Consider the following 12432-nt stretch of genomic DNA (forward strand, 5'->3'; position numbering starts at 1 on the left):
AGCGCTCTGTCTAAAACTGCCATGTGGCTCAGTCAAAACCTGTGGGCAGCCATCGTCGCCGTGGCGGGTCTGGTGTACGTAGCGGCTAAGAAATCTTTAACCAAATAAGTCCCAAAGTTACCCCACCAACCACCAGGGCCGTTTTATTATCAATATGCTGCTGATAGGAGGCCTGAATATGGGGGGCCACCTCCTGTGGTGTTGGTTGAACTTTAGGCTCCGGGGGCGGCGCAACTATACCCGTTTCACGTGGTGGGATGTGTGGGATATAGGGGGTGTTAATATCGGGGTTGATACCCAACTTTTGATCCGCCGTGGCTATGACTATTTTGTTGTTATAACCCACCACTTTTTTTACTCTCAGTTGCATATCACTCGGAGCCATGTACAGCCCCACACCAAACACGTAATTGACTTTGGATCTGGCGTATTCTAACACGTTTTGGTAACGGTCGATGGCCCGCGGGAGATCAACTGGAGAATTTATAGCATCCTCAACGTTGGAAACGAACTGTTTCTGAGCGTCGTAAGCAGTTCCCTTACCGAGGATGTTGGAACGCGTCATCGACTGCGCACCCAACAGCGCCCACACGTACGTTCGAATCGAGTCGTTCAAGCGTATTGTACCAGCACGAGTGAATTCTTTCCATGTTTTTGAGATCATTTTAGTCCAGGCTGTGGCTGCATCAGGATTGGTTTGCTTTATACAGCTGACATGGATCTTTTCATTCGTTGTGGGGCCTGTAAATGTATGCCGGTTTGGGTTGTATGAACCATCTTTAGAACCGGCATAATATGTTCCGGACCTGTAGAAGTACACGAGAACTATACCGAGACCATGGTTCACACCAGGAAGGCGAAAGTCTTTATTCGTTGGAATCTCAAACTCCCCACAAATACGTTCATAAGCGCGTCTATCATAGGGGTTATTCGTCATACTCCACGCTTTATCTTGGGGAAGAGGAGCACTTATTTCCTTCAATATTCGTCTCGTTTGATAATAAATATGAAACAAAATAACCGCCTTACTCAGTTCATCTATACCGTAGTCTGGTGTCACACCCGACCCTGTCGTCGCACACCACACAGCAAAGTTGAGTTGGTTCTGCCAAAACTGCATTGGGTTTTGATTCCAGTTTACCACCGCCTGCGCGTTATTAACGGACACGACATATTTTTCAAAGATATTAATAAAGGTTGTTTTAAACCCCGTACCATCTGCATTCACCACGATTTTCAAGTGTGCTAAATCCATATTATAATATATAAATTATATATTATAATATGTACATAACACTTCCAGGGATAACGAGCGGTGAGGCCGTTCAGCTGACGCACGCGATCGATAACACGTCAGGTCAACTCGAAGTCGCACTCTGCGATATCACCTACCTACCGCAATGGACTAACATTAATATCAGCAACAATAAGCTGTTCGTCAGTGGAACTCGCAGCCAGATAACTGACGGCTACTACAGCGTGTGCTCTCTCAACGACGAGGTCTTCAAACCCCTGGGAGCCGAACTCAAGATGAACGACTCAAACGGAACAGTGGTGTTAATCAACAACGGAAGAACCTCCTTGAGGCTCTGCCGACCATTAGCGAGGATACTCGGTATGTCTCCTGACGAGATAAAACCAACAACAACCGTCACAGGCACGAAGTTACCCGACCTAGTACCGTACCGAGAGCTGTACATTCATCTCGATCAGGTGAGCACAACGTACAACATTCAAGGAGGTCACCCTTCCACTATACTGAGAGCAGTGCCGGTGAAAACTGAGAAATACAACGACGGTAGAACCGAGTCGTTTTCACCACGGCAGTATAAGAGATTAACCCAGGGCAACATACCTGAGCTGACAATATCGGTGTTAGATATAAATCATAATCCTGTAAATATAGGATACCTCAGCTTAACGCTTCATGTAAAATGACCAGCGCACAAGGGCCCGGAGTGAAAAAATGCGTTAATATCGGGATCTCCGACCTCGGAGACACGCGCGGTTTCGACGCTCCCGGAGTAGATGGTAAATCGTACGCCTTGCAACTGAAAAACAACATTTACAAACGCGTTGAAATCCCCTCCGGTGGAACCCTAATTGATATGATAGATACCACAAGAGCAACAGTCAACACTAAGTACGCCCTTGTCAACACCGGTGATAATAATTGGATAATATACCCATCGTTCGGGGGTAAACTGTTCAACTTAGACGATGTTGAGAGCACTACCGTCGTCCAAAACAAACCATATATGCTCGTCTTCACCGAAGATAACAAGTGGGTGTTGTTACCCTATAACGACGACTGGTTTCTCAATATTAGACTCGTCTCCCCTTATGTGTTTACGGATAACAAAGACAACCACCTAAACAAAGTCGTGAACAATGGAACCCTGCTCGTGGCTTACGTCCCAACTCAGAGACGTAGCGTAGTCGTCAGCCCAGTCAACACTATGGCAGCCCACATGCTATCGAGTAAACCAGCCATACAAAACGTGAAATTGCAGTTGGTGTCTGAATTCGAAGGTGTGGTCACTATACTAGAGAGTCTACCGGCAAACTCAACACTGATCATCAAAGTCTACCTAGGGGAACCATCGGGGAATGATGTCGAGATCGTGAAGGGGATCAAACTCGGGTGGGTGAAACGACACCAGTATCAAGTTTGGAACGTTTACGTGCGGGTGGGTGTCGGCTCCAACACCAGTCTGCAGGGGGTCAACGTGATCGTGGAAAACAAGATATCACTAATCAATATCTTCCTGCCTGACAACATACACTTCATGGGTATGAAGTTAACCCCTGAATTATTATCAGAAAACCAGTTGGAAATTATATCGTAATAGTATAATAATGACCAGTCATCGTCCCAACACTACGCTTAACGACCTAGGAGATACGGAGGGATTCGATCAGCCTGGTGAGGAAGATGAATTATACATCCTGCACTTCAAAGACAACGTGTACAGACGGGTGTCGTTATCAGATTTAAAAGAGCCTAAATGGCTGATCAACTTAACAATCACCTCACCTTATATCACATTAAAAGAAGAAAAGGGGGGGTACATCTCTAAGATTAGGAATAACGGTATCTTGCCCGGGGATTTCATTACGGAGAATAACGTAACAGTCTCGATAGATTCTTATATTGGAGAAAAAAGTAGGTTAAGTTCTGACACAGAAAGTAAATTAACATTTAGCAGTAAGTTTTTTTTACCCAAGGAGCATCTTGATCAAATAAACTACCTCTACACAATCATCATAGAAGTCGTCTTTACGTATTTTAACCAGGAAAACTCCTCGAAAGGACGCCAAATTTTACCCGGGCTGACAATACACTGGTATAACGAACACGTAGGTCAATATTGCCGTATTGTTATACAACGGGATACCCCCACGGGTCCTATAAACCGCTTAATAAGCCTCCCTGGGGTTTTTATTACAACAGAAAAGTCTATTGGCTTCACACCTATTATCCTTAATTATGATCTATCCCTTGTAGGCTTCAAATTCATTCGTGAAATATTAACTGAAACCCAATTAAAATATTTTTCAAAATATATATTATAGATGGGTCTGTACCCAGTCGTAGAGGAAGTAGCGAAGACGCTGGAAACCGTAGATGGGTTCCGCTTGAGACAGTTATGTGATGTGAAACGTCAACTAGAACAAGACCGTGACACGCGGAAAGCACTATGTAAAAAGTACAATAGAGCTTTCAATATCGTGGACGGGGTTGACACTACCCTTATGGCAACCAGCATGGGACTAGGGGCGGCAGGCGTTGGGTTGTTGGCTACCATCGTGGCTGCACCTATAGTGCTAGGTATTGAAATAACGGCTGGGGTGGCAGGGTTGGCAGGGTTGGCGCTTAAGTTAGTATCACGCAGACTGCATCGTAAGGCATTGAAACACGACGAGATCAGGGTTCTGGCCGAAGCAAAGCTGAACACAGTGAGTGAGCGAATTTCCACGGCACTCTCTGACAGTAAGATCTCAGAAGAGGAGTTTCGTTCAATCGTATCTGAACTCAAAAAATATAACGGAATGAAACAAGATATTCGGTCCAAGTCTCGTAAGTCTGCTATCAGCGAGGACGAGAAAAAAAAGTACATAGAACAGGGGATGCAAAAAGCCCAGCAAGCCTTTATTATGAACACCAAAGAGATCGTAGGCGGTTCACGTTAAACTGTTTCATCTATATAAACATAACATAGGGGAACACGAGGGCGATAGCCGTAAGCGAGCCACCGATCCTATATGGTCAGTCAAAACTTACAACATAGATAAAATAGATATGAAAGCCGACGAACCTAACTTATACTACTTGAGGGATGGGCCGGGTAGGGGTTTTGTAAGAGAAGAATTATTGATCGTACCGTACGGCACAGTGTTACCTCCAACCAATACACGGTAAACTGTTTCATAGACACCCAACCTTTTTGTAGTAGGGGTAATAGTAGCAAGATCTAAGGTCCCAACCAAAGCCTTATTTAGTAAATAAGGCTTTGTAGAGACATTTCTTGAAAGTGGTCCAGAACTGTCATTCCCTATACTACTAGTGGCTATATACGTACGCAGTGCATTACACTTGGAACATTGTTTTACAATACATATAACTCTACCCAAAAACATATTAACAATACGTTAACATATAATCTAGCTTTCACTAGCAACATAATTATAAAATTATAATAATTCACGGCTTTTGTGAATTTCTGTCTCTCAAGCATACCGCCCGAACATTAATGTCTAACAACCATGAACATCATACCGTAACTTTGTGTACGGTTCCATCTTCATCATGTTCTGGCAATCCGGTTCATTCACAAAATGTAACACGTGCAGATAAAATAGAATAACTGTCCCTTTCGTTCATGGAAAATGTTGAAATGAGTTTCAGCTTCAATCTTTAAAGCAGTGGAGCTGGGAAAGTTATTCATAAACTATATAACACATCTTGGATTTTGTTTTTTTTTTGGAGTGGTTTTGTTTTGTTTTATTATCATTATTATTTTTTGTACTTTGGAAGTTGAAACAACAAACTGACTAACAACATGACCGGTTGAAATTGATTCGTTTTGACAAACTGATCTTCATCCTTGGCTATCAGGAGAATATTCAGCCAAGGTCACATGACCTTATACCAGGTAGCCATCTGCTGCTTAGTCAACAGAGGCATGTTCTGAACAAAGGAGACACCCACATATGCTACACGGGTTTGCCAGTCACCCATCCAACGTCTGTACGCCGAAAGCGTTGCTTATATTCACCTGTTTTGTGACACTGTCATGGCGTGACTCAAGGTATACTTTAGAATAGGGCTGTTGGTTTATCGTTAAGGATACACTGACACAGATGTGTCCAGAATTGGGGCCTATCCTCCACATCCAGAATATGTTCCTCCGAAACCGCGTTTAGGAGAAGATGAGGAACTCGAGCTCTTGCTGCCGACGACATATTCCTGTACAGAAGAAGAACTCGGTCCGATATTGCGTTGTTCACGGACATTAGTCTCACAGTAGACAGGACAGTAAAGTGTATCCACTCGTCCTTCAGAAAGTTCTCTGTTAGCACGATAACAATTTTCCAGCTTCTCGATAATGCATCAAAGGTCACGTCTGCCTGGGAACATCCTATAGGGTCATGGAAATCGGACAGGTACAGTCGTATGCCTGGAGAGACTTTGGGAAGCTCCTTGTACAAACAGTGACAAGGCCAATCGTACTGAGCACTTTCATAGCATATGTAGGCGTCATAATCAAAATCCTCCCTTTTTGGTCGGCGTCCCTGCTTGTAACCAAGCACCCGTAACACATGATGCTCTATTTTAGGCAAATATTTCTTGACGAGAAAGGCTACAAGCAAAGACAAAAGCGCAATCAAGGTTCCTATTATGGCCACAGACAACCAGAACTGACCAACACATGTTCTCCACTGGAATGTCCTTCTGGCATAAAATGTAGCTGTATCAGTCAACGTTCCATCACCAAGGATACAGGTGTAGTTGCCATGGTCATCTAAAGTAACATCAGTTTCCTGTAACCACTGAATGAAGTGAAGGGTTCCACAGCTGCAGCTGAAGATATTGCCTGCCATGTAGAGGTAGAAGGAGCCGTTACTGACAACGATGTCATCAAGCAAGGTCTGTTGGTATTTGCTGATGACTGAGAGGGAATTCGACGTCACATCCAAATGCTTGAGCCAAACCATTGTCAGGATTTCTTCCGAAAGGTCATTTAGTCGGTTTCTTGCAAGTGAAAGATTTACTAGTTTCTGAAAGTTTCTAAAAGTATTTTTGTTGATAAGTTGTAGACTATTGCCTGATAAATCAAGTCTTTTTAGTTCGGTCATGACATGGAAGAAGGGTTCGGTTGGGGACACAAACATGTCATCATCTGACGTCACATCGTGAACAAGCAATGTTTCCAGATTCGTCACCATATTGGTGTTGTTGAATACATTCTGTTGGATTTTCATGTGAGATATGTCCAAAGACTTCAGGTTTTTACAACATTCTAAATGTGAAGGAATGTCTAATAGATTGTTTCTTGAAAAATCTAAAGAAGTCAAATGATCGCTTTGTGTCAGTGTTAAACCAACACTGAGAATGGTATTCTTGAAAACACCACCGCTGCTGTTCAGGTAACTGAGATTGGGAGGCATTGGGATATAAATACCTCCTCGTGTTGTAGTATTGTATTTGTGACTGGCAGAACGGCTCATGCTAAGGTCTTGAGACACATCGAGATATTTAAGATTTTCCATAAAGTGCAAGTCAAGTGCAACAGGTATCATTGCGCCCCCATTAAACATGTTTTTGGATAAGTCCAGATATTCAATACATCTGAAAAAGGTGGAATTAGTTATGGCATTAACATCAATTTGCGTAATCCTATTGCGTGACAAGTCTACCTTCTTTACACATATATCTGCAAGATAACTGAACATTTCCTCTGTTAGGATGACACTGCTTTCTCCTGTGGTTACAACTCGAGATAGTATTATTTCCTCCATTCTTCTCCCAGCCAAACACTGAAGTGCTCTTGTTATAGAGATCAACTTGATTGAGCTTCCATAATAGGCAATCAACCGGAGCTTGGATAGGTTCGTAAAGGGACAAAATGTTCCTGTTTCTATGCTTGTTAGAAGTCCATTTACCCAAAATATGTTAAGTGGAATGCCATGCAAAGCTTGAAATGTTGTGTTTCTAATTATTGGTTCTCCAATTGTGTCGATGTCCAGAAATGTGAGTGTGTCTTTTACTTGTTGTAATTGAGGCCAGTGTCCGCCTTCAGGCCAAGAGTTTATACGTAGCTCTTCTAGGCTGCTTAGGCCTTCTACAATCTGAGTAGGAAACTGTGCGTCACCATTTATACTTCCTATAAGAAACAGTTTTTTTAGATGAACTAGATGCTGGAACAGCCCATCTGGGTACGTTGTTACATCCAGTGAAAGTGTATCACAAGACATTTCCAAGGTTTCGAGTTTACCCAGACCTCTGAAAGCTTCTCTCTGCAGTGTTGTTAACGGATTGTGGCTGAGGAATAAGAATCTCAGCTCCCGTAAAGTGCTAAAGCTGTTGTTGGGTATACTGGTGAGTAGATTATATTGTAAATCCAAACCTACGATGTCCTCAGGAAGATCTAATGGGACTTGAGTGAGATTCTGCTTTTGACAGTTGGTGACCTTCCCTTGGTAGTCTGCGCTGTAGCTAGTGTGACAGCCACTGACAAGGCGACTGTATGTCACACCCTTCACCAGGAGCAGACACATCAGTACTTTCACATCCATGGTTTCTGAAACACAATGACGGTACACTATACAAATTAGTTTTTCAGCTAATTAATTATGATGTCTGGGCCTATATTTTCGAAGCTCTCTCAGCGGTAGGATAGTCGTAAGTGCCATACGTTAACCCTAATTTACGACTATCTTAGTGCTAAGGGAGCTTCGAAAATCTAGGCCTCGTTTGATTAATTTTTAGATAGGGCAAAAACGTATGAATCGTCTTAAACCTTTACCAGTTTGGTAAACTTTTACAATCTGACAAACCTAGGAGAATGATAGGAGCGAACTCCAGAGCTGAGTAATGACTAAGGGAGGCAACTCTGTACAACAAGTTACGTCCATCAGACAACTGTGCCACCCGTGTGACAGTTACCTGATGACATGTAACATCGTATTATACCATTTAATATGAAGAACGTTTAGGAGATCTCTTCAAATAACGTTGCAAATGAATGAAACGAAATGTATTTTGTGCTCGTTCGTACGAATAAATGATGTCAAATTTCGTTGAGAATATAAATTCTGAAAGACAATCATGCGAAAACAAGTTTATGTATATTACATGCTACGTTCCTGTAAATGACCAATCAGATTCCGTCCTCTCATACAGTGCGCGAAATAGTTTACACATTATGTCAGCCGATCTCATAGTGACGGATTTTATCTAAATGAAGCTCTCTTTCCACATTCCCAACGTTGTCTTTCAACAGTGACTTCACCTCCATAGACCTATCTTGAATTGTGTTAGTATTAACACTAACGGTCGGGCTAACTATGCCTGAAAGTTACAAGCCCACAAAAAAACACTACCCAAATTTGAATGCAGAAAGTAAGCAATAAATTAGAAAAGCAGATAAGAGTAAGATATGGCCGGTATGAGATGTATGATCTTGCCTGTTGAGTTTTACTAGCCACTGACTAGTGGGCAATGGCTAGTAGGCCAGTGGCCATTTCGCACCCTGCTCTCATATAACTGACATTTGTTTTAACAAACATGGCCGAACCAAGTCAAGACGATGTCATTATGTTCATCGAAAAAACGTTTCACAATGTAGATTGTAGCACGACAAAAACTTTTCAACACGTCAGAATTTATTTTTGGACCCACAAAATTTAGCTACAAATTAACTTACATCGGGCCAAGTCAGACTGAACACAGAGTTATACTTACAGCAATAGGTGCACTTAGATTTCTACGCTTAGAGACTCTGTCAAGTGGTATCTAGGTATTGTATTAATACTAACACTATTCAAGATAGGTCTGTGGAGGTGGAGTCACTGTTGAAGGACAACGCTGGGAATGTGGAAAGAGAGCATCATTAAGATTAAATCCGTCAATATGAGACTTCTTTAGGTGTAAACGCAATTCAGGCAGGATCTTTGATTTCTGAGGGTTGTTTTCCCTTTTTCTGCAATCTGACTGACTGACTTATCTTGCTTGCACACCGCTATTACATTATATTCCAACAACATCACGGCGGATGAACACCGAAAATGGGCTTCATACATTGTACCCATGTGGGGATTCTAGCCCGGGTCTTCGAATGCTTTAACCACTTGGTTACCCCACCACCCCTTTTATTTCAGAAAAATATGCTATATTCTTTAAAGTAAGAACACACATGGTGGCATTTGTGATACACATGCTACATATTTTACATCATGACATGTTTTGTAAATGTCCTACAAAGCTAGAATAAACTATGAATGTTTTCCACATTACTGATAATACTGAAAGATTACAAGGTCTGTGCGAGGTTACCAATAAACGCATCTCACAAACGTGACCATCCTGTATGCGATCAACCTAAGCTGGTCCCAGGCTCCTTTGGCGCGCACTCTGATGTTCGCCAACGTGCATTACGATATGCGAGACGGGACCCAGCTTAGTGATCAACTAGACTGGCATTTGGAAGTTTGTGAATAAGGGAAAGTGACTGGGTATCGACAGCGGGTCGAAAATCGTGTCGTGATTCCTTAAGTGGGATTTAAACGCCCCACCAGGAATATATCTTCATTTATTTATTTTTTTAAATTTTGTGTTTACGATAGCAAGTAATGTAATATTCACACAACTGGGTAATACAGAGATTGCACATATGTATTCTGCGGACAAATGGGAGAAGACATAAGTTAAATGAATGTATACATGAAGTATAAATTATAAAGAAAAGAGTTTGTGGATTTAGGAAAGTAAGAGAGGAGAGAGGAAGATACGATCAACCAGCGGTTCGTGTCTATCTACTAGTATATTAGCAAGGGGATCCATTTTTTCTAAATTTGTTCTTGTCTCCAGAAATGGATTTTTTGAGTTGTGATAATAATCTTATTAGCGGTAATAAATGGGTAAATATGGGAATTGTCTTATTGTAATGACAACTTTGAATTCAACGCTTGGTTATTATAAACGGGGAGCTTTAAAAAATATTCAACTTTGGATCGCCAGAAAGGAAATGATTCATATTTAAGTCTAGTTTTAAGCATGTTCTACTTCCATTCCAAACTTAAACTCATTTATCATAGTTTGAACTTTTCGACAGGAAAAAATGTTCTAGCATTTCATTTTCTGACTGACACAATGTTCAAAGTTTATCCTATATCAGTTTAGTTTAGCGATGAATCCCGTTATCTCCTCAGGCCACGTGATGGTAGAGGCCATGTCTACAGACGACGTCATGAACGTTTTGCATCCTAACTGCATTATACAGGTGGACAGATTCCTGAAAAGAGTGTTATGGTGTAGGGAGCGATCAAATACATCCGCAGATCGGAACTTCTGTGTGTCCAAGGCAGTCTGACGGCCAATCGATTCTTTGACCACATTCTCCGTCTCCACGTCCTTCACCATGTCGACCGTCAACGGCAGCTCTTTCAACAGGACAACGCCATGCCCTACAAAGCATGTGCCACCGTGGACTACCAGGCCAATAACAACATCAATACTCTCCCCTGGTCCTCCTGATCCCCAGATCTAAACCCAATCGAACACCTTTGGAATCAGATCGATAGACGGGTACGTCGACGTCGTAATCCACCGCAGACTCTTCAACAGTTGTTCCACATGCTGCAGGAGGAATGGAGAAGGAGTCCACAACAAAACATCCAACGACTGATTCGATCTGTACCCAGTAGGTGTCGGGCGATGGTAGCAGCTGGAGGTGGTCATACGAGGTACTGACTTCAACACCACCTGGTGGACAGCAGTGATGTTTGTGATGACTGTTATTCAAATGAAATATGGACACGATAGCAATGCATTGCTCCACAAAATTTCATTTACGTATCTCTTTGTTTTCCACTGATCTACACGTCCTTGAATAACAACTATATTTTCATTGATATTTGGGTTTCGCGTTTCTTGTTTTTTTAAGAGTGTACCCAAAACCTCACTGATACCATTTGATTTAACCCATTCATGGGCATTTAACCCATTTCAATTTCAAGCATGTACAAAAATGCTTCAACATCAACCATGCCAAGACCCCTTACGAATGATAATTTATCAGCATTCTTCTTTTTATTTTATCTCGTTTCCCGATCCAATAAACTTAAACAAAATAGAATTTAGCTGTTAAAAGAAGGTTTTGTCCGGCAATAGTAGGGCCTGACAGTAGATCTGTAGATAAAGAGTGTAGACCAGGACAGTCAGACTTATCTTTTAGAAATTTACTAAATCCTACACAACCTTATCTTGCTTTATTAATTTGTTTATCAAAATTCAAGGAAAAACATCTGTTTCAAGTCTTTCGAAAACTTTATCTATAAAATTTGTGAAAGGTTCTTTTGACCATTACAAAGGCAAATGGGGATAAGATTTTTCATTTGAATTCTTTTTTGAAAGAATCAAAAAAGCCTTGATCTTCTCACAATTAATCTTTAAAACAGACACGTTGGCAAAATCTTCTAATGTTCCGAGAGCCCTCCCTGAAGTTAACGTCAGCAGCATATTGGAACGTTAGATATTCAACACCATTAATATCTATACCTTTTATCCAAGTGTTATTATTAAGAGATATGGATAATAATTCTGCAAAAATGATAAATAGATTTTGTACAGCCTTTTTCAAATAATTAAAATCTTTTAAAATGTGGTCTGTGCTTATGGCACTGTTTGTTACTATCATATGGAAACAGTTTAATCCATTGTCCGAGATAAGGTCCGAAATTGAACGCTTCTCGTGTTTTATCTTTAAATTGCCACTCTACCGCGTCAAAGGCTTTTCAAAATCAACCGTTATAAGAATCTCTGGCTTTTTGTGTCTTTCACAGCAATTAATGATATCATATAACATTCTTGCATTTTCCCCAATGAATCGGTCCTTAAGAAAACCCGTTTGCGTTTCGCTTATGATATTTAGTAGAACATTCTTGATTCTACGTGTATTTGCTATTACTCCAGAAGCTGTTTAAAGTCTACGTTTAATAAAGTTACCTCTGTTTTCCTTAGAAATGCAGGATATTATGGCCTGGTTTTTGAACCAGTTCCAATACAGAAAGCATGTGTTATGGGTCTAAGGAGAATAATTGCGCTAACTTGTAGAATTCTTCTGGAAAACTGTCCGATCCTGGACTTTTTTTTATTTTTTATAGAGACACATTCATTTATGTAATAGGACCCGGAGAACTGTTTCTCTC

General features: G+C 41.2%; 1 protein-coding gene across 1 annotated transcript; it reads right to left on the bottom strand.

The window, feature by feature from the left end:
• Positions 1 to 5319: 5319 nt before the first annotated feature.
• Positions 5320 to 7800, bottom strand: LOC137272731 (toll-like receptor 4). Its single transcript, XM_067805116.1, has one exon. It carries the CDS (start codon positions 7798 to 7800, stop codon positions 5320 to 5322), a length of 2481 nt encoding a protein of 826 aa, XP_067661217.1.
• Positions 7801 to 12432: the final 4632 nt, after the last annotated feature.

This window comes from Haliotis asinina, chromosome 2, assembly GCF_037392515.1.
Source record: "Haliotis asinina isolate JCU_RB_2024 chromosome 2, JCU_Hal_asi_v2, whole genome shotgun sequence".
Classification (NCBI taxonomy): Eukaryota; Metazoa; Mollusca; class Gastropoda; order Lepetellida; family Haliotidae; genus Haliotis; species Haliotis asinina.

What these genes read in the sequence shown, in the direction of transcription:
- LOC137272731 (XM_067805116.1), bottom strand. Translation starts at nt 7,800, where the DNA reads ATGGATGTGAAAGTACTGATGTGTCTGCTCCTGGTGAAGGGTGTGACA.